General features: G+C 44.0%; 1 protein-coding gene across 4 annotated transcripts in view; it reads left to right on the forward strand.

Annotated features, from left to right (window-relative positions):
* DPF3 (double PHD fingers 3) overlaps positions 1-15,358 on the forward strand; it is a 100,547-nt gene extending 85,189 nt beyond the window's left edge. For all 4 annotated transcript variants that reach the window (XM_019007003.2, XM_019007004.2, XM_019007005.1 and 1 more), the window contains 2 exons: positions 617-698; positions 1,745-15,358. In XM_019007003.2, coding sequence (XP_018862548.1) covers positions 617-698; positions 1,745-1,815 — 153 coding nt within the window. In that variant the 3' untranslated portion in view covers positions 1,816-15,358. The remainder of the gene's footprint in view (positions 1-616; positions 699-1,744) is intronic.
* Positions 15,359-23,613: the final 8,255 nt, after the last annotated feature.

A 23,613-nucleotide genomic window follows, 5' to 3' on the forward strand; every position in this document is an offset into this window, starting at 1 on the left:
AGCATAAAAAAATCTGTACCCGGGGAGCTGTTCTGCCCTAGGAATCACAGGATACTTCAGAGCAGCTTTTTTCACCCCAAATATATGAAAGAGCTGCAGACCACATGGTGGGGTCATGTAATTTCCATCTGTTTCACAAAAAAAAGTACTCAGCTAAGTCTTAGAAAAACTGTCTGAGTCAAAGGTTTCCTCTGAAGGAATGAGATCAGCACATGGTGACACAGGAGCCCTGGAAAACCTGTCCTCTCAGTACAGCATATCCTCAGCATAACAGCTTTTATTCCTGCATCATGAGGCCATCTTGGACAGGAATCCCTTCACTTCTCATTGTGATTTTCTAGCTAGAAACTGAACTGTCTTTGTGCTGAGAGAGGCTTTCTGCAGCCTCTCAGGAATATGGTGGCTAATCATGGATGAAAAAATGGGATGCTTCTAGCTTTTACATTCCCAGTAGTCTCTTAGTCTCTGTTGTTGCAGCTCTGCATTCCCAGCTGAGCATTGCTGGTTACCCTACTTATGTTTTCATCTTGGCAAGAGACTAATTTACATCATTTTCTCTCTTCTCCTCTCCTTCTCTCCCTGTTTCCCTACTGTCTCTCCAACAAACCTGTCTCAGGACCAGCTGCTCTTCTGTGATGACTGTGACCGTGGCTATCACATGTATTGCTTGAATCCACCAGTCTTTGAGCCCCCAGAAGGTAACACATGACTGAAGTCTGCTTTGAAAATCACAATAAAGTCTTTTGGGAGAAGGGAAAAATTTCAGAAAGGTGTTTCGAACCATGCAGGGTTAAGGAAACAGTAGCAAAGCAAAGGGAGGTAGTACTGGAAAGAAACAAAATTAATAGATGTGGAGCGCTAGTGTGATCTGTGGTATCCTATTCAGTCTTGCCTGGTCTCCACCTCTTACAGAACATAGCTGTTTTGTGGGTCATGGGTACTTTTGGATGTCCCACATGTCATTGGTCACCTCAATTTAGTCAACTGAACTGAGGCCTGTGAAATGTGACTTTGGACTTCCTAAGAAGTCAAAGTCCTGGGGAGAAAGCCTCAGACAGGGAGGTCCTCTCTGGAACATCTGAGAGCATGTTGTCAGCAGACTGGGTTAAAGGGAATGACCTTCCTTGCTCTGTGATATGTTTCTGTCTCGGCAGGGTGAGGGTTTTGTGGTCTTTATTACATTTGGTATGTAGTTACGACCTCTGCAAGGGGTTCAGTCTGACTACTATGACTGGTTGGAGCTTGTCACTTGGCTGTGGAGCAGAGGAATAAGTCTTACCATCGGAGGTTCTCTGACTAAAATCTTCAGAGAGCAGTGGAATTGGGGGAGACTTGTGAGTGTGAGTGACTGCGGTTTACGTGAGGGGCAGGACAAGAATAATTACAAATCAAATATGCATTCAGGAGCTAATGTTTGTAACTTTGGTAAAAAGGAAGCTAAATCAGGAGGGGAAAATTTGGAAATGCAGCTAATAATTAGCTAAAGGTTTCTGTTCCATTGGGAAGTGGTTTATTGAAAGTGTGAAAATATATAACACCTCATTGTAATGCACACCCCAGCATCATTGTAGCTCATGTAGAAAGCCTATGGACACAAAAGCCAGGGCAGCAGAGGCTGCTTCACAAAACTACAGGCAATTCCAATATTAGGAATATCTGATATACTATTCAAGCCAATCTTGACACAATCTCTGAGTGTCTGGATTTTATGTCATCCCTATAAGAAGGATTTCTTCATTTGCAGGGAGCTGGAGTTGTCACTTGTGCCAGGAACTGCTCAGAGAGAGAGCATCAGCTTTTGGCTACCAGGCCTGAGGAGCTCCAGCAGTCAAGAAACACCTTGCTCCTGGTGTTGCCATACCAGCACACAATTCCCATCCAGAACACAAAGACACAATCCACATCCAAACGAACGGACACTCAAATACAGGAAGAGGTATCTGTGGTACTCACTGTCACTAATGCCAGACCTCCTGGGCTCTGCTAGGACTGTGTACTTTCCCAATGAATCTGGATGAAATCTCTTCACTGCTGTGCATGGTTGCTGCTTGCCATTAACAGGCTCACTTGCATTATGGAAGGGGGAGGGTTGTTAGACTGACACGGAGAAGTCAATTTTGTGTGGCTTCGTGCTTTCTGTTTCGTCTTTTTTTAAATGAAAAAGTAGTAAGATATTTCCCAAGGAATTATTGGTGAGTACTTCAGCTGGGAGCAGCACCAGGTGTTTCTCTTCACAGGCTTGACTGGAAAACTCTTTACTGCAACCACTCTGTAGATGCATGGGTGCTTAAGAGGGGTGCTCTGAGAGTTGCATTTAGTTCAATACTTCTCAGTTCATGAACAGCGCATTGTCACTAAGAGAAGCACTGATCAAAACTTTTTGGAGTTACACTTTCTCCATTGAATCAAATGCCCTGATTTGGCAGATATTAGGAATCTGTTTTAAGTGTAAGGAAGAGCAGTACTGGTATGTACACACTCAGATGCTTAGAAATGCCTTTGGTATTCAGGATATTCAGGCATACCATCCCACTGCAATGCCAACAATACCTTCCAGACACATAATTTCTTTTTGTTCAGAAAATTATGAGTGAGAAATCTTTTGTATGCAACTGACTTTCTTTTTAGCTCAGAAAATGGAACAAAAGAAAAATCATCATCCTAAATTGATCATAGAAGGTGAAAATTGTCAGTTTTTTGAGCAATCTAACGTAAGTTGCAAAAAGGAACAATTTTGGCTTAAGGTCAAATGAAGCACTTTGATTAATTTTTTTTGAAATTTCTAAATTAAAATGTTCTGCAAATGAAAGCTGCATTTTCTGGGCATTGTCTAATCTGGGCTTTCAGCATTTCCTAAGTGTTACTGTTTTTTGTCAAAGTAATTATCAAGATCTAACTGAATTTCCAAACAATTTTCCCCCAAATTCTCTGCAACCACATTTTTGGCCAATGACATGATTTGTCTAAAAACCTTCCCCAGCTCTAAAGAAAAGAATAACCTGCTGAACCTAATGTGAAAAGAAGAATTTTCATAATGATTAAAAAATTTAAATAGGAATAGTTCTACTTTATTTAAACAAAGATTTACATGTGAAATGAAGAAAATATTAAGTGTTAACATCCATTGAAAAAAATTTATTGCAGTTGAAGACCTTTGAATTATTTAAGATATTACTAGGAGAATAAGTACATCAAATATTTTCTACAAAATGTCTCTTTAAGGTTAAAAACCTACCACTCCCTGAACTGCCAAGTAGCCCAGAATAACCAGTTTTTTAGGTATGATGTATATCACTTTCTATGCATAGATTTAAGTGGGTTAATAATATAAATTTATGAGAGTCCCAAGCAGCATGTGGCTCATGTTGCTGGTACAAGTAGGTAAGGATACTGAAGATTATATTTGGCATTTTTATATTGGTCAAAACTCTTCTGCAAATGTAAACATTCCCAAACAGTTGAAAGACATTGTGAGACAATATTGGTGAGCTATTTTTTCTTCCTTCTCCTGCTAATTACACTTAGTTAGGATGAGCTCTACTGACCTAGTGCACTTTTTCTCATTATTTAGATAATTTCTTCCCCTTTTGTTCAGCTTCTACACCAAAAGTAGCTGTGTCAGCTACTGGATTCTCCCACCTACTCTTGCAGCCTCTTCTCAGGCTGGAGCAGGAGTATTTTAACATGTTAAGATAAAAAAATACAGAAAGTATTTTTCCTAATTGTATTGGACCAAGACTCTCCTGGAGCAGCTGCACAGGCTACCTGTAAAATTGGTTTAATATCTTTTGCTTCCCATGTGTCAGCCCTTCAATGAGCTGAGAGCACAAAGAAATTTGAGCATCAAGTCTGGAGAGAGCAAAGTGGAAGCCTGTGTACTTGCATCAGGTGTCTGATACCTGTGGGGACAAGGCCCTTGAGCAAATATAAAATAAAGCATCTTCCTCCCAGTCTGGAGCTGCCCTGGCCCTGAGGAACACTTGGAGGACACAGATGATCTGCATGAGCATTTACAGCCATCTGTTGGTATGGTTGAACCCTGCTGATCTGGTATTTTGGGACCATCACATAGCTCAGTCTCATACAAAGTCCTGTTACTGTTGTGGCCAGAAGTGCAAGTGTGTATTCACCAGAGACACCACTGGGCTCTCTCACAGTAAATGGGTATTTTGGGAAGAGTGACTGGAAATGAGAAGTGTGTGTGCTGGAGAAAACTTTTATGATGGTGCTGGTGGTGGGATCAGCAGATGTGGGTTAGTGTTCAGGCTGGTCCTCAGCTACCAGTCCTGCTAGACCAAGGACTTCCATCATAAAAATGGCCATCACCTTCCAGTGTCTGATGCTTACACTGACCTTGGAGGAGTAGGACAATGTCTGCATTCCTAAACAGAGAGGACATGCATGATTCTTTGGCCTGTGTGTTAAGCAGACACTCGTGACTCATCATGTAAGTCTCAGGGAGCCTAGTTGGTGGAACCATCTGGTGCAGAATTTCAGTGGTCTCCATCCCCGTGACAGAGACATTGCTAAAGGAGCTGTGCTCACTGTGCACACCTGCTTTCCTATTTTGTGGTTTTGATCCAGAGCTGTTTTTACCTCCCATAACCATTCTGCAGCCAACAATACCTTTCATGTTGAGAAATACAGCTCCTCCGTGGCCTTGCTGAAGTTTCATCACTAATGAGGTATGACAGAAGGACAGATTGCTAGATCTTCAATGCCAAAGCATTGTTTGCCATCTGAGATCAGTGTGACAGGGTGCATATCCACAGTGGACCAGCTGTGTTTCATCTCTCCGGCTTTATGCTGTGTGCTGTGTAGCCAAGCAGCTCCAGGTAACTTTGGCAGCAGATTAGACACAAGCTCTTCCATCCAGAGAACTTCCTCCAGCGACAGCCTCCCTTCTTCACTAGCTGAGTCCAAGATAAGGGGCTGGAACGGACCTCTCAGTGACACTTTTAGCACGCGTGCAGAGCCATGTGTGTTGGTGCACTTCAGAAATAGTGACTGACCTCCCAGGTGAAAAATACACCAGCTTTGCTGAGATGTGGAGAGGTTGTGGCACTACCATGGGGGTGAAGAAGAGTTTAGAAACTCTGATAACTGATTCCCTGTCACCTGCTGCCCCACTGGGGATAGTCCTCCTGTATGACTGCTGGGATGTGTGACTTGGGCAGCACCATCTGCTGTCAGGCAATCTTTCCAGAGAGCTGCTCTGGGCACTAAACAGTGTGAGCACCCCGGCTCAGTGTGCTGCTCTCTCTCTTGCTATGGCAGGACATGCAAGTTTGTTGGCAGTCCCTAAGGTGAACAATGGTGTTTTTCAAAACTCTTTTGTGTAGGCAAGACAAATTAATATTTTAGCACAAATCAGGGCAAACTACCAGGAGATGGTAGATCCTGCATGCCTCTAAGACTTCAAATCAAGAACAGACAGATTCTTAGATGTATTTTAATTAAACACAATCTTATTTAGTCACGGGAATGTCTGACTGAAAAAGGCTTGTGTTATAAAGGAAGTCAGGCTGGATGATGTAAGTGTTCTTCCTGGCCTTATTATGAAAACAGATGTTTACTGTGGGAGAGGATGTATTTAAATACAAGTGTGTCTGCATAATGGCCTTAAAGTACGTTAGCTAAACATATGCACATGATCCTTCTACTTTTAACTCCTTTTGGATAACCTAAAAAAGGTCAGTTAGAGAAAATCGTCTTTACTGATGCAGTAAATTGCACATTACCTCCTTCATGCTCACAATGCCATCTACTTTGTGTTGGCCACCTTGGGCTGTTCCAGAGATCAAGCAATTCAGACTGTATTGTGTGAAACCATGGCTTGCCTCTGGCTCTCCCTCCATCACGTTTGTGTGCTGCGCTGCCCAGTTTTCTGTCCATGCTGGGAAGACTGGCTGGGGAGGGCAGCACCTGCTGGGGCAGATGCAGAAATCAGAGGGGTGGAGAAATGACCACAGAACGGGGGCATCCAAGGAGTACCACTGGGGAAATGAACTCGTGTTGCCATCACAGGGCCTCCCCCATAGCTTGGAAAAGGCAATACCTTTAAGAAACATGAGATGGGTCCTGATCCGCCCCCAAACTGTGCTTCCATAACTGTGTTGTTGCATCAAGTTTACAGGGCACAGAGTTTACATTCTGTAAACATACCTCAGACCAGTTCTTGAGCTAGCAAAGCCACCATTGTGTTCTTTTGAAGCAAATGTTACTCTAAGTAACTTTGAAATAATGATTTTTTATCTCTTTTTAAAAGGAGCTTAGTCATTTCTGCCCCAAAGGAAGATTCTCCTGCACCATGCAGTGTTATGGGGCTTTAGCATTTTCTTTACACCTACAGCATGTGTTTTGACAGGGGTCACTTGGGAGGTGAGGAGTGGATGGGGGTAGAAAGGAATATTAATTAACCTTGTCACTGCTAGAGGGATAGTGTGCATTACGGGCAAGAAAATTCCAGGTAGAGCTGGGCATGATTTTTCTGTGTGGAATGAATTTATTTTCAAAAAAATCTGCTTTTGAGAGAACCATAATTATTCATATACTGAAGTCCAATCTGGAAAATTATTTAATACAAAAACTAAGGGGGAACAAGAGAAAGAGTTGAAAATTATTGTTTCAATCTTTTTCGAAAGAATCACTTCAATATTTGAATGTTAATGTAATTTATATTGGGAAAAATCTGGCACCAGTCTGAGAGGAAAGTAAACATAAATTTTATGGAGGACATTATTAAAAAATAGATTATCTTTTCAATCTTGTTATGGGAAGCTGTGGGATGATCACGAGGAGGTCACCTGACATTTTAACAGTTGATCAGTTCTATAATTTTGAGAAAATAAGTTCTATGGAGGGGAGCAGGCAGACAGGTCAGGAAAGCCTCCTTCTCTAACTGGTCTGGGTTCATTATGATCTTAGCATCTCCCACTTTTAGGTGACAGGAGGAAGGGAGCCTGCAGCTGAGCAGGGTGACCACGGCTGCCAGGCAGGAGCAGGGGGTGCTGCCCCAGCCCCCCCAAATAGGTGGTGTCTGCAGAAGGAGCCCCCAGCCAAATTGGCAGGGATGCTCACGGACTGAGGGCCAAACCCAGAGCTCAGTTCTGGATGCTGACCAGATGGGGGACAGCCTGTCCTGCAGAGCTGTGGGTCGTGCCCAGCTGCCCATCACAGGGGCACTCAGAGCTGCCCCTAGCCAGTCTGGGAGTGGGACATTCCCCACACCCTGCCTATGTGCAGCTATAAGGCACAGGCTTATTTCCACTTACAAGGATTGTGGCACTGCTGTGGGCAGCTACTCAAATCTGTGCCTCGCTTCCAGAGAAAAGACAGGATGTCAATTCTTAGCTGCCTTTGCAAAACACTTGGAGCCTACAAACAGTGTTTGAGCCCTAAGTGCTGCTATTCACCACCGTGCTGCAGACCCAAGGCTGTGGCAGAGCAAGAAGAGCCAGCTCTTCTGAGCTGTTCCTTACACCATTTATTTCTGCCAGCCATAGGCCCATGACACTGCCTGGGAGATAGGAGCAGGTGACAAGGCAGGAGTTGGATGTGAAAGATCCAAAACCCTGCAGAAGGAACAAAAGAGCTTAGTTGCTGTGGCTGTGTTTCTCTGGTAAAAGAGGGCAGGAGTTGTGACTGGCAGGCAGCCAAATCCATCTTCAGTGGTGATATAATTACTAGCAATGACCTCCATCCCCAGCAGTAGTTGAATGGCTTTTCAGGACAGGCAGCAAACCTCATCTGGTTTACATAAGATAAACTCAGGTGTGTTGGAAGGGCAGGGAGAGGAGGGGGCTGTCTATGGTTTGAAGGGGGCTGATTTACAAGTGCAGCTGCCCAGCCCGCTCCCCATCGTGCTCCCCTGGCTTTGCAGGCTCAGGCCATGTCCCCATTCTACCAGTGCTGATGCCATCCTCCAGGGCCAAAGCATCATGTCCCCATTCCTGGGGTGCAGTTTTGCGGAGAGTGCTGGCACTGGCCCAGCTCTGTCTCTGGTGGTGCTGGCTGGGGCACAAGGTCTCACTGCACTGCAGACAAGGGCGAGAGTGACTGACGCTCCTGGGCAGTGTCCTTAGCCCTTGGGGTCAGTGGCTGTCTTGAAGGAAGCAGGCTGCAGGTTGTGCAAGCACAATTTTGCTGTCCTGATGGCCAAGCCTTAGCACAGGCTAGAGGAGAGGTGCATCACTCTCCTGTCTCTCCAGCTGCATCGCTGGGGTGTTTGGAAATACCACCCCTCCACCCCCCCACCATTGTGCATTGAGACACTTAACTGAGGGAAAAGGGGGAGTGTAAAGAACAGCAGGTACCTCTAGGGGACAGAAGGGGTTTTAGGCTCTACCCTTTTATTAAATATCAGTGAGAATGCCAGGCAATTAGCAGCTGGGAAATTGAGCCAACCGTTTATTAATATTTTTTGTGTATTTCTGCCATGTTGGGTGAAAATGTAAAGTGTTATTACATTAGCACATTTAGAATATATGTTGTTACTGCTGTTTTGAAATGATACAACTACTATTTTCAGATCAGCTTACTGCCCTTTGTGTGAATGAAGTTAAAAATAAAACACTTCATACCTGAAAACTGCTGATTTTTCAAGTATTGATATTTTCTTTCAGACTCCTGTCAGTCTAGTCATCCATCTGATTCAGTTCATTGTAACAAACTATAGGTTTCACCTCCACAGTGACTCAGGAAATATTTCATCTCTTCCCACTTTCAGAAGCTAGGGAGAGAGAAGGGCAGGTTTTATTCTTTGCATTTGGAAAGACTGATAAAGGATGACACATTCATTTCATGTTCATCTCCTTTCTGTGCCTTGACTGATTGAATTGGCTGGCTGGGAGAGCGTTCCCTTCTGTAGCAGCCTGAAGGGTCTTTGCTGCCATGGCACACCTCTCTATGAGAAAGGACAGTCCAACATTTTGTCCACTCGGATAGGACTCCTGCTGTTGCCATATACGATTTTGGAACTGCTAATTCTCATCAGGGACCCTTGTGCCTACAATATAAAGACTTCCATTTCTCATGAGCTTCTGCCTGGAAGGCCAAAGCCTCTGCTGCCCATGAGTTCTGGTGAAGCACAGATCTGTTTCCAGCCTCAACATGTGCTTCTGCTGGACAAAGTACCTCATTTGGATGTTCACAATGTACTCCCACTGCAGAATTTGTGAGCAACAGTGAAAAATGAAGTATCTGCTGAAAACCAAAGGAGAAGACATGGATCTTATATCTTACTTATTTTTCCTTTGTAGCTCTCCCGGAGTGCAACACTAGAGATGTGCTCCTGCATCCTTTTGGGAAGGCTGTGCATGAGGAATTTCCAAGTGTCATCTCCTTTGAGCTTCATTACAGAATATCTTTCCTTGTTCATTCTCATTTTTTTTCTTTTCTTACAGTATTTCAGAGACAGTGTATACTGAAACTGATTTGAAAGGTTTAGAACAATTCAGAAATAGACAGGTCCAAACCAAACCATCAGCTTCTGTCTCTCCCTTAGAAATGTTCAGCAAACCTTTGATCATTGCAGAGAATCAAGCTTGTGTGCTTATTTAATCTCAAGGCCATACAGTAGTTAATAAAGACTTTTTAGTCATAAAATGTTCTTTTTAAAAAGTGAGAGAGATTTCCTCTTTACCTTGATGGCTTGCCATTTCTTCTGCTGCAGAAGAGATCAGCAGTCTTCCTGTTTACTTAGACTTTCTTCCAGAACTGCAGCCTGGGTCAGAAGTGATGGGTATAGGCCTGGAAATAATTTATTTCATTGAATTGCAGGTGTAAAGAGAAACTCAAGAGTATTTAAGTAAATTGTTATCTGTGTGACTCAGTCAGATCTTACAAGAACCAGAAGCTTCTGTACATGCTAATTTATTGGTTCACCTGTTCTTCATCTGCCATTTCAGGTTGAATTTGCCATTGGTATACACTTTTTTTTCTTCTTTCCATTAGAAGTGGTTGAAAAGAAAAACACCAACAATTAAAATTGGGGGTGAGGAAGCTTGAGTTACAATCTTTGCTGTTGATACTTTATTTGATTTGGGACAACATTGTCCCCATTATTTTGAAGGAAAATAGAAGGAAAATCTATGACATCATAGCACTTCTCCCAAATAAAAGCTATTTATCATCATCTTGTAAGTTCACTTTTAAAATACTGAAGTAATGATCTTTGAATAGTGGCACTGGCACAGCCTCACTGTGTGATGTGGTATTGATTTTTAATTAGGAGACTTTAAGTTATTTATAAATACATATATTTGTGTATCATCCTAATGTTATTTACTGTAAACATTGCTTACTGATCAGGAATAAATCTAGAGTTCTATAGTAAGTATTACAGAAGAAGGAGGAAAGAGAAAATCCTGCTTGTTTTGGAAAGGTGTGTCAGCATTCTAACAAATTTGGAGCATGACTTACCAACACATGAAAGAGAACCAATGCTATAAAAAGTGGGTCTGATTCTCAACTGCTCTCAGTCAACATTCATCCACTGACTTTGTGGTTGGCCTGGTATCCTTAAAGATGCCAAGTCATGGACTTTAGTCTTTATGAAAAGGTGTATAGCTGCTTAATAGCTGAGCACACCAAACACATGCAAGAAAACAGTTATTTCTATCTCTGGCTATAAGTCTGGTCTGTTTTTGCCCTGTTCTGGCTCAGCCTGGCTCCAGTGATGCCATGTCACAAGCTCCAAAGGAAAGTGAGAAATCTCAGCAAAAGATAATGATGGAACATTCAGCAACCAGGGCAAATGTCTCTCTGACTTTGTGGAGTTTGAGCTTGTTTCATCAGTTCTCGGTATACTGCCCTCTGATTCTCTGTAAACAACTCCTCACTGCTACATCAGGAAGCAGTGGACAGCAGCACATTATTTTCCTCACCTGTATGAGACCTCACTTCAGTCAGCTCCATCCTCCCCTCTCTTATTCATTTCTAATCTAGTTTCTAATTCATTTCTATTATTTTTGATCTGTCTCTTCACGTGGAAATCTTTTCCAGCCCCTATAATTTTTAGCAACTCTCCCTGGAGTCAGTCCTCTTCAGCATCATTTGCTCTGAGACAGCCACCCAGGATATGCCACAGGTGTTTAAAGCTTTACTTCCAAGCTTTACTTCTCTCCCAACAGTATATCTTTCCTTTTTAGCCATCCTGTGGGTAGGCCCATGGTCATCCCTGGGATATTTTTCCGTTGTGATTACAGCTCATCCCAAAGGAACCTGTGTTAGAGCCAAGCGAAGCCTTGCAGCCTTGCTACTGGCACACACACCCTCCTTTCCCCAGTGCTCCAGCTGGGGATGTGGTCAGGCTGCCGGTGCATGAGATCACATCCAGCAGGGCTACTCCCTGAAAGCCAAAGTGTTGCTTAGTAACCCACTCATGGAAGTACCAGAAGCATTTTTCAATCTGTCACATTGGCAAAGAACACTGGCTTCTTGATTTACAGGCATTCGGCTGTGCGTGGCAGGGCCATGCTCCATTATCTTGCATCCAGCACTATCTGCAAGCAGGGAAACGAACCTCCCATTTAATGGAGGGGCTGGGAGAAGGTGGGGGTGTGAGGCACAGAAAATAATTTTCTAGAATTGTACATGAAGCTTTTAGCTGGTTCTTTTGGCATCTAGTCCTCATCTTAACTCCCGTCCCATGGGAGATATTCCCTGCTTATGAAATGCACTCCAGGGTCCTATAGCAATTGGCCAAACAGGACCCTGCAGCACCTTCATCTATTATGAGACATTACTGCAATAAAATTTGGTGTATCATACAGAAACTGGATGAGGTATTGCAATATTTATGCTGTAAGCCTCAGTGTCATGGACAATTGCTACAGAATAATGTATGTCTTTTCTTAATGCAGTGGAGTCACAGCAGTTTCAGCAGAGCACACTGAACACAGATCATCTGTGATTGCATGGTTTCCTCAGTTATTTTCAAATTATTCTGTTACAGAGACTTAAATGAAAAATATCCTCTCATTTAAAAATAGACCATAAAGGCTCTTAGGTTACTCCCCCTTTTAAGAATAATTCAGTCTGAGTGCAAAACATCCAAGAACTGGGTTCTGACTTCAGAGGCTTTCTCCTTTATCTGGCACTGGTTTATCATTAAAAATGGCTTAAAAAAAATAACTTGAAGGCTTTTATTTTAGGTATCTTATTGATTTTGCTATCACATCTCCTCATTTTGGAAATGAAAAGGTATTTTAAACAATGTCTAGCTTTGAGCTTAGGGACCAGCTGGACTCCTTCCATCCTTCTTCTTCTTATCAAAAACAGTAGAACCATAGAGTGTGTCAGCCATGGCCACACCCATTGCTGTGGCTTGCCTCCTGTTGACAGATTGTGTCCTGGAAGCCTTCTGCAAAAAATTGAGGGGCTTTTATATGGGTCATGGAAGGTCCAGGGTGGTCTGAAGATGAGGTTGTTAGACAAATGTACCTAAGGGCTCTTTTGGTCTTTGGAGTGTCATTTACCTGGGATGATGCTCAGTGTTGCAGTGATGAAATCAGCAAGTTTCATCACATTTTTTTGTGTAAAGCCTTGTCAGTGCAAGGCTGGTGACATGCACAATAGTTGTTTGCTAATGCTTGGCTCAGCATAGAGGTGAAAAAACATTGCACAATATCAGAAGCTCCTGATGTGATTTCTGAGAACTTTTTGAAGAGCTGAGTACCTTCCTGTGCTCTTTTTAAGTCTAATAAATAAATTTGGCAATGGGACAAAGAGTCCTTCAAATTTATTGTATGTAGTTGTATTTTTATTACACATAGTTTAAGAAATACAGAAATTTATCATAAATGCTCCTAATGACTGGCCAGCATAAGAGCATTTGATGAGCTGCTGTGGATCCCAGAGTGTCTACATCACAGAAATATTCAGAATGGACTGGTTTCTTCAGGAGGCAGGAAGCATTCTTGGCAGGGAAGCAAAGGCTGTGAAGGCCTGATCGACATTTCAGCTCTTAGAACTGGCTGTGCTAGCTCAGAACTGATGGAAAACTTGCCATTGGGATGCTTTTCTCTGTGGAAAAAGGATAAAGAGAAGCAAGAAGTGTACAATATGTTATTGTTTAAAAAGAATCAGGGTATCTGTTTCTAATCTTCTAAAACATTAACCTTGAAGTTTGTTCATAATGAAATAGTCTAGCCTTACCAGCTAGGCATTGAAGTAAAAGACTTGATGTTATAAAGACAGTGGGCTAGGGAAGAGCAGGTGTACCAGGTAACCTCTAGGCAATACTGAGAAAGCACATTCACTCCCTGCATTCACAGGGGAGGACACCTCTTTCTTTGCACTTGCTGCACATTCTGCATCTTAAACTTTGAGGTGAGAACCATTTTAGGGCAACTTAGTTAGCTACAAAGCAGGAGATGTTCCACTAGCATTAATTCTTGTTGTTTAGGTTTTGGGGTTTCTATCTGCTTGTATACTCAGAGCCTTCTTTTCAACATTTGAGGATGCTCTAGATTATTTCTGTCTCACCTAACTGGCATCTTGTGGGTTGGAAAAAACAAATTGTGGATTGGAAGCTGCCCCACTTCCTGGCTGTACATACCCCTATCTATACAACATGTGTGTGTATGTTGAGTGATTGCATTGTAGTGGCTTTTGTAATGCAATAACTGTGGTGTCAAGAAAATGTGGTTGGAGAAAACTATACTTACAAATTAACACGAACAGAAAATCAAAGTCACTGAAAAGGCAATACAGCTGAAGAATTCTTACTGTGAGCCACCACCATGTTTTCCACAATATGCCAACTTCTGGATCTAAATAATATTTTATCCTCTTTGCAGCAGAACTGAACTTCCATTTTGTGTCTTAGTCTGAACTGGAGACATTGGAGCCCAGTCTTTTCATAATGTGCAGATGAATTGAAACGCTAACCTTGTCATGGGTTCACCAGCTTCTGTAGCTTCCCACCAAAATAATCCAATGCCACATGGTGAATAGCCTGGAGGAGTTTTGGGTGCTGCTGATTGAAGCATGCCATTGCAATGTTGGTCTTCAGGACCATGAGGTTTTGTATTGATGCTTGTAAGAAAAACACAGCAGTCTCAGATGAGCCCAAATGTCCTATTAGTCACATGGCAGGTACAGAGACAAGTCAAAAAACTGAATGAGGGAAAAAAATAAGGGTTCCTGCCTGAAGAAAACCCCACATACCATCTCATTTCAGAGGAAAAACCTTTCTGTGACCAGTCCTGGGTGACAGGTAGGTGGGCTCAAAGGCTGGAAAGACCCATCTCTGTGGTGTGTTTGTCATTGTGTCTTTGGTTATGTACATGTACCAGAACAGGAGAAAATGCCTGTCTTTCTTTCAAATTCCTTTTCAGCTATGTACACTGCCTCCAGGTTGCCTGTTGCTATACCCCGTGAGGCCTCACTGGAGTTCACACAATCTAACTTGGTATTTGTTTACTTTTGGCAGCCACAGACTAAGGTTACAGGTTTGGGAACCAGTACATAATTGTAAGGACAGCTTCCTGTGTTACTTTTTCCCCCCCTTCCTCTTTTGTAAAGTGTGAACCTTTCTTTGGAACTCTGAAGTGACTGTATTGTTACAATGTTTGTATGTAGAGATTTGTTTTAACATGGCTTGTGTGGAGGACCTTTGCTCCTCTTATCTCACATTCAGTTTTATTAAGTGCTTGATAGCTTTGCCAGCCTTCTGTGGGGGAGGAGAGGTGATGAGGTGGCTTCAAAACTTGGCTTTTTTTAAGGGAAATTTGCCCAGCTTTACCCAGAGCAGTATGAGAATCTGGGGTGCTTCTGACTGTTCTTCAGTCATCCTGATCTGATTGCTTCTTGGAGAAAGAGATCAGCCTTCAAACCCTGAGAAAAAAAAATACATTGTTTAATGCGCTAAGCCAGCACTGACCAAGAAGGCCCATCAGTTTGTCACGCACGGAAACCTGCATGGTGTTTCACCCCGCCAGGAGGTGTCTGTTGAGCACAGAGTGAATCGTGGCAACTCACACTGCTCTGCGGATGCCAACGGAGCCACCGCAGCTTGCACCAGCCAAGGATCGGCCCTTCCGTGTTTTGGTGGTTAGGAAACCTGTAAGCGAAATCCTACTGAGGTTTGAGAGGAGAGGAAAATGGCTGTTGGAAGCCTCTCAACTTCGCAGGATTTCTTTGGTATTCATACACATTTGCAAGAATGTATTCCAAGCATCTTGTACTGTTATTAGTAACTTGTACTGTAGTTTGTTAGCAGTGTTGACTACCTACATAGCTAATTCTGTTGCAACTTAGAAAACGTGTAAACAACTGCAGAAAACAGGAGTTTAGAACTTGTATGTACTGTTTTTTTATATTAAAGCACTTCAATTAAAAGTTCAAGGAAAAATGCTTCTGTAGCCTTTTTATCTGTTTGGATAACAGATGTGTGGAAAGAAATGGGAGTGCCCTCTTCCCAAGATCTTCTCTGTTTGCTTTGGTACTAACCAAAAGAGACGGTCAAAATTCTGGGAAGAACTTTGTGTGTTAAAGTTTATTCAGCAAACAGAAGGTGCCAGCAACCTAGTCCAGAAGCCATTATAATCTTACGGAGTCCCTGTGACCAACGCTGAAGCTTCTGAGGAATGGCCTGAGCCATCACCGAGTGCTGATTCACACGGATGTGAGAATCTGCAAAAGAGGTTTTAAATGGGGAGCAGTCAATGAATGAGTCCACATGTAGTATATTAGATTTTTTTTTTTATTTCAATGTCCCTCAGAGGTCACTGGAAGCCTGTTCATGTGTAAGTGAAGACAAAGTATCCCCAGCCCAGGGTTATTTCAGGGATACTGGAGAGTGGTGGGTTTGGGTACCAGGGGAGTTGTTTTGGAAAACAGCAGCACACACAGGCAACAAATGGTCCTCACCACACATCCCAGAAATTGTTTCTTTCTCCTCCCTGCCCCCTGGCCCCCCTCCATGTGCATATCCAAATACTTCCCTGGATCACATCACTGTGGGATCAGCGTGCATAAACAGACATCTCTAAAGCAGCTTGTGATTTGGTGATCTCAGCCCAGCTCTTAGTAGCCAGATGCCCACAATATGAAAACAACCATCAAAACTGTCTCTTTTGCTGGCACTGTTTAATCAAAGGGACAATGGGGGAGAATGGCAGTCTTATTTCTACAAAGAGCCCTTCAATGTCAAATTTGCCATACAGTAGAGTAGCATTCACCTCTGTGGCACAGACCACAGCCACTCTGGAGGGGAACAAAAGCTCTCAGACAGCACGCAATTAATCCAGCATCTATTAAACCAAGCACGGGTAATTTTGAAGGAACGTAACAGATTTCTGCTTTAAATTATTCTAAGCACTATTTTTTTTTAACTCTACACAGTATGCACAGCTCAAAGTACAAACCAGAAGGCCCTGTTTCTGGCAGCTGTTTATCTTTCTGGTAGCTGTTTTACATCCCTGGCATCTCATAATCCTGAGACAAAAATCAAGTAAAACACAGCAGAGGAACAGCATTAAAATGCCTCTGCTTTTCCTGCTGCCCAAAGCCATGTTCAGGTGCTCAATGCCAGAGCAAACAATTAATTCCATGACCAAGGGAACTAATGAAATCTGGCTTCCCATGGATTTATGACAAGACGTTACCTTGGTGCCAGAGACTTGAGGAGTTAGTCTTTCTGCCAATATCTTGAATCCAGATGAGGAATTTATCAGCACTAGTCTCTGGAATGGCATAATGAACTTTGAAGTGGATACATTTAAATAAAAATAATAAAAAAAAATCAAGCTCTATTACACAACATACAGTGAGACATGAAATTTACTGTCAGGAATTTACAAGATAATTAAAATCACAGATCAAAACAAATATACCTTGTCTGCTAAGTCCCTAAAAATGTGACTGCTGATTGTTTTATTTCTGTAATGTCTGTCCCCACTTTTTCCAGTGCAATGCTATTGAATAACAGTGTGATTGCCAGTAGAATGATTGCAATAAAAGACACAAAGTATTTTTAATAGTACAGCAAAAGATGTAAATAAACAATGTTTTCACGGGGGAGGAAAATTACCCAAAGATCTAAGATGGACATGTATTTTTAAATCTTTTCAAAAGTGATTTGGAAAAGAAGAGGAAAAGTGAGGCAAGAAGTTTACTAAGAATGAAAAACTCTTCTGGGCAGTCAAAACAAGAGTCGACTGTGAAGAGCTGCAGAAGTTTTTCATGATAATGAGGAACTGGGTTGTAAAATGACAGATGAAATCTACTGTCGATAAATGCACAGTAATGCTTCTGGGGAGAAAAAAAAAAAAACCCACCCTAATTATACATGCATAATGAGGGGCTCTAAATCAGCCATCGCTGCACAGGAAAATGATCTCAGCATCGTTGCTAATTTTGAGAAAATGACAGGTCAAGGCTGAGCAGGTGTCAAAAAAGCAAGTAAAACGTTAGGAATAACTAGGAAGGGAGAAAAAAAATAAAAGACAAAACAGAAAACATCATTAAGTCTCTGCATAAATCTGTGGTGTGGTCCTGTGCTGGGCAGCTTCTCCATGCTCCCACCCTCCCATCCCCGCAGCCCAGAACACATCCAAAGAGCCAGAAGAGGCACAGGGGACAGCCAGAAAGTACTGGCACTATGGCACAGCTGCTATGCAAGGAGAGAACAAGTGTGCTGGGACTCAGTGGCTGTCAAGAGAGACAGCAGAGGAGAGACAGGTTTGCAGGTTTGCCAGGAACCAGCCGCCGCAGAGAACAAGCTGGCCTTCCTGCCCCAGCTGTACTGAAGCATCGGGCTTCCTGCAGCTGAGTAGGCACAGCCCAGCGGTGGGGGACCTTGGTCCTCATATTTTTGGCCCCCAAGTTCCTTTAGAGGTAATTATTAGGGAAGGTTATCTCCACATCCAATCCCATACTTTGGTTCTCACATCTTAATTTAATAGTTTATCCCTGGTTGTAGATTTATTTTCCTACCGCTTTAGTATCTGTCCATAGGGGGAGAAAATCTATTTGACACTTCAGTCATAGTTCCTTGAGCAAGTTAAGCTGTGCCTGCTTATTTCCTTCACTAAAGTTGATAATCAAACAGCTTGTGGTTGAAGCCTTTGTGATTTTTCACACAAGCCATATGAAACAGTAAATCCAAATTCAGCAAATCACAGCTAAACTCCAGGTGGGTGCAAACCTAGCATCACACCAGAAGAGGATGAACCTCCCATCCACTTCGGTGGGACCAGGATTTCATCTCTAAGTGTAGGACCTTCCTTAGAAGATACAACAGGGTTTGCAAAGACTGAAGGTGGCTCTTCATCACAGCAGAAATTGATTTAGTGACTTTTTATGATGCGCTTCTTCAGTACCCTAGTTCATCTATCTGTTCTGATACCACAATAGCTCACTGTTGCACAGCCTCTGCTTTAGTGACTTGTTTACTTGCCCATCTTATTCTTGGGAAATAAGAATCCATAGGAACTGAAAGAGCCTCCTTCCCAAGGCTGGCTGGCTGTGCTGAACGGAAGGAATACCCATCAGTCTCAAAGAGATGCTACGGAGAGCAAAGGTACCTCCCTGGCAGCCTGACCTTGGCAAGGAGACGGGAGACTCACCATTTGTGACAGGCAGCAGTTCCCTTTAATAAATATTTCATGGCAGAGAACGGCAGACTTGGGGAGAAAATGGAGGGCAGGGTTCAGCCTGTGACGCAAGGTGATGTGACCAGACCTTGTCTAGCAGGGCTGGAGGCCACCTAATTGGCATTCCCACGCCATGCTTACGGAGAGAATTCTGTAGTCCTCTGGGAACACAAAAATAATTAAAAGGCCCCTCAGCATGCAGTGTTGCTAATGGGCTATTGCCTGCCATGTGATGTTTTTGTGCTCAATTAGAGCTGAGCAACACAGACTGCTCAAAATTCCCATCTCCCTCCGAGAGACACCTGGGTGGATCAAGCCTCCTTTTCTGCTGCACCATGGCCCTTGTGCATTGCCCTGCAGCATTTGTGATGAGGAGCTGAAGGCTGGGGCAGCAGCTGAGCTCCGTGCAGCAGAGCACACAGTGCTGTATTTATGGTGCTGCAGACGGAGCTCTGGCACCGGGGGCAGAGCACACGGAGCCGGTCGGTTCAGAGCACTCGTCCTCGCGCACCCGGGCACCTCCGCGGTGACCTGGAGCTGCAGGATGACTGCGCATATGGCACAGAGCAAAGGCCCTGGATCTCTTCCAGGCGAGGCCTCGCTCACACATTGCATATCTGTGTGGACTTCTGGCTTCTCCTTGCACAGTGCAAGGCTCAGTCGGTGCCAGCCACAGCTGCCTGGCAAAGAATTCCTTCAATATTCTCTGCCTTTTCTCTGTGCAGATCCTGTATGGGATGATGCTGAGAGACCTATCAACACCTTTTGTGCTTTCTCAGGAGGGATTTGGCCACCTGAAGGCAATTTCTCTCTGCAATCTCAGAGTGCCTTCTGTCCCGGCACCTGTTTTATTTATCAGCCCTGCTGTGGAGGCTGCCTTGCCAGGTTTCTGTGCCTAACGCTGTCTCTGATGCTCTCACAAGCCTTGGTTCACTTTGCAAGCCATCGGTGCAAGCCATTGCTGCCTCGTTTGGGCCAAAACAACAATTCGTCTCCAAGGTATGGTTGTTTGAGTATTCATGGGCTAAACTTTAGGTAATTAGCATTGTTAATGTTCTCTGTGTGATATTACAGCTGTGGGCCTCATTAAAATATTCTCCTGGGAGAAGTCAGGTGAAGAGTCAGGTGTCAGCTTTGCTTCATGTGGAAAAGCCTGCCTGTTATTCTGAGAGAATTATTTGTTTAAACACTGGATTTACACATGATGGTGTATTTAAATCCCCAGTGCTTCTGACAGCCGGAGAGCTGGGCTGAGCTGCTGAGCAGCACTGCCTTAGAACTCAGCAGCAAGAATCTCCATTTCTTCTGCCTAAGAAAGGCTCAGCCTTGTGGGCTCCCGCCCAGGACACAGGCAGCAGGCAGGGGTCTGCAGCTTGGTCTCCCCAGAGCCTACTGCCCCACCACAAGGCCCTGTCAGATCCTGCCACTGCCTGGCCAGCCCCAGCCCCAGCCCCAGCCCCAGCCCCAGCCTCTTCCCCGAGCAGCAGGAGCCTGAGGAGTGCTTTTAAAAGAAAGGACAGTGACCAAAGGCCACAGAGAAGCTCAAACTGATCTGAACCAATGGCATTTCAGGTGATGAGAAGAGAAACAACCAAACAGCTTCTGCTTCTCAGCCAGGGCATGGCATGGCTCAGGGCCATTTTTCCATGGCACTACCAGGTGCAGTGGTGGTCATCCCATCCTGTCTCTGTATTTTGTACAAGGACTGGGAGACTTGAGCATGTTGCCACCCCTGGCAGTGAGGGACTTGTGTCCCAGTAAGGGACTGGGAGAGTCCATATAGCTCAGACATGGGGCACAACACATCTGTGCTCTGCAGGAGGCTCTGCATTTGCTCTGTGACCTTCTTGAGTTCTTTTCCCCAGGCCTGCCAGCAGCTGCTTGGGAAATTATTTATGAACAGGAGCTGAGCTTCTCCAGCTGAGGGAGGTGGCTGTGGACAGATGTCAGTGCAACAAATGGGCACACACCAGCTGTTTACAGGTGCTGAGCAGCAGCAGAGATGCCCACTGACAGAGAAAGAGATGTAGAGAGATGTGTGCTGGCTCTAGACCTGGCCTGCTGCAGCTGCACAGAATGTAAAGCATAAATGGTGGTGTTATTGTTATTTTGGGGGAGTTTCATTCGGTTGTTTTTTTTTTGTTTTTTATTAATGTTTTACACAGTATCCCTCTAGTATCACTTACTGGGTTGACCTTGGGAGCACAGAGAATTTTTCTTGTGCCTGGGGAGAACAGCCACCCCTATGCCTAGGCTGAGTGCTCAGTCCTGGAAAAGCCTTGTGTTTTGAGGTGCCACACGACTGTCACACGGCTGCCATCTGAAACCACTAGCTTCAGCCTGTAGGTATGTTTCTGCAGGAACAGATTTTGTTGTGATTTCCCTTGGGGGGTTTGGCAGGCTGCTCAAATGGGTAATGACCGTTTGAAAGTCTCCCCTTTCCATTTCAGCTACTTAAATGTCCTCATTTCTCATGGATCTTTCTGCCTGTGGGAGTGGTAGGTAGGTGGCTGGAAGAGCAGAGAAGTGGAGAGATGCAATAGAGGTGTCGTCTTCGTGGTGTGAAGAGAAGCTGAGGGCCTGGGTGGGAATGAAGAATGGCAATGGGTGAGTACTAGGAAGCCTCACAGGATGGAAAGTAGGAGCAAAGAGACTGCAGGATGAAGATGGGAACGGAAGATTACCTGACTGCAGGGAGAGGATTTGTACAGCAGGATGCTGCTTTGTGTCGATTATGCAAATCAGCTGTGTGTGCTGTGCAGTGCTTCTTTGGGTTTGCTGTTTTGGTAGAGGATGGCTGCCTGCTCCTGGCTGCTGCTGCTGCAGCTCCTGTCACGGTGGGAGCACCAGGCCAAGAGCACAGGAGGGTAAATGGAATTGCCTTGGTCAGCTTTTCTGGGAAACACCTCAGCTGGTTCATACTCGAGGACTTCCACTGAGTCTACTATGCTGCTTCACACCTGCCAAAAATCTGAGCCATCAAATTTTGTGCTGAGGGAAGGGTTTCATTCTTCTTTCATTAGTAAAATTATCAGCAAAATTACCTGTTATACCACGTCCTACTTGCTCTTTTAGGAGCATTTCACCAGAACTAGGTAAATCCAGTCAACATCCCTGTTAGTTCTGAACTTTCTCAGAGATGGGAGGAGCCTGGGGAAGAGGAATCACAGAGTGTAAAGCTCAGGAGCATCCACTTTTTGTCTTGGGCTTGTTCATATATCCCTAGTCCAATCTTGTCCTAATCTTCAGCGTGCAAGAGCTGTGCACAGCGCGCTCTGCCTTTGTGCAGAGAGCACAAATGGCTTTTGGAAAAATCCAACTCCTTCTGTAGCTAGGCCATGCAGCAAAGTCAAACTGCAAAATTTGGGTCTACATTCTGTCTGTCAGGGTATTCAGAGTAGAGCTTAACTTTGTCTCATGAGTTAGAGGCAAATAGCAGAACTGAGAGGTGGCAGGGCTTGCTGCAGAGCCTGAGCCATGCCTTCACACACCTGGAGCAGAAGCCATGGACAGAAATTCCTTGTAAGAATGGGAATCACGTAAGAAAAACAATTTTGTCTCAGGAGAATTCAGAGTGGGATTTTATACATTGGTAGAGGCCAGAACAGTGCGATATCAACTACTAACATCTTTACTAATAACACTAACTTTGGAGAATCGCTGGGCACAGGGATTTTATCTAATTTAAATATAGCTCTCCTGTGCTTCCTTAGCTGCAAACTTGTGCAGATGAAAGAAGAATAACTATCTCACAGACAAGCAGTTCCACGTACTGGAGATTAGCAGAGACACCAGTGAGGAGCGGGGCTCCTGCCGGGTGCTGACATTCCCGCGGCGCTGAGCAGAGCCTGCATTCAAATTATTCTGAGGAAAGCTAACTCTCCTGCAGGGGCAGCACAAGGAATGCATCAGGGACTGGGCAAAGGGGTGCCTGTGCCTCACAACTCACTGAGCACAGGAGTGTCCGCTCTTTATCTGCCCGATAGACTGATGTGTGACTCCTTCCTTCCTGCTGCACATGTGTGTTTCCGTGTGCATCTGTGTATCTTTCAGGACTGGCATGTTCATCTGATGATACATATTTAAATAATGTAAATAATTGACATGCAATAAGGAAATGCGCTTTATCAAATGAAGCGAGACCAGGCGAGGCCCAGCATCAATTCATATTCATACGCTGTGCATTTCCTCCCTGTCTAATCTGTGTTTTAAAGGAACCTGTCCCTACTGGGAATTCCACTGCCAGCCCTCACTGGCCTCATTTTGTGCCTACTATGCCTTCAAAACTAATCCATCCTCAAAGCCAGAGGCTCATGTCAGCTTGAGAGTGAGCATTTAATTTCTGCTCACTTTTTTGTGGGACCAATTTCCTATAATTTAAAAAAAAAACACATTTAAGCTAATAAAGAGGAAGGGCAGAGGGGGGAGTAGAGAAACAGCAGTCTGACTCTCCATCCATCCATCCATCCATCCATTCATCTGCCACAGCTAAACCCAGTATTTTACTATGAAAACAGCTACCTCCTCATCCTCTCTCTACCATATTGACATTACAACTCACTGTAAGACTCACAAAGTCAATTTCTCCTGGATTTAAGTTCAGTGCCCCTGCACTTCTTTCACCTGTGTTTAAAAGTTTCTTCTCCCCTCTGCTTATTTTGTAATAGCAGCATAAACTTTTGAATGATGAAAGAGGACTTAAATTTATAGTGACTGGTGATCCTGATGGCAAGTGCCAGGTGAACAGTACAAATCTTCTGTAAATCCAGCTTGCATTTGATCCAGGCATGTGTGTACCCTTTCCACTCTCTGTGCCTCCAAATGTTCTTTCTTTGGTCTTGGGAATGCATGGAGCAGAACTTTCATTAATTGTGTGCTGAAGCCTGCAAACAAATTAGCATCTGTGCACAAAGGTGCTCCCCTGGCCACCCTGTCTGCACTGCTACACTTAATTGGTGTGAGCGTGGCAAGGGAGAAGCCAGCAGGCAGGCACTGCATTTAGCTTCCCTCT

Source organism: Parus major, chromosome 5 (genome assembly GCF_001522545.3).
Source record: "Parus major isolate Abel chromosome 5, Parus_major1.1, whole genome shotgun sequence".
NCBI lineage: Eukaryota > Metazoa > Chordata > Aves > Passeriformes > Paridae > Parus > Parus major.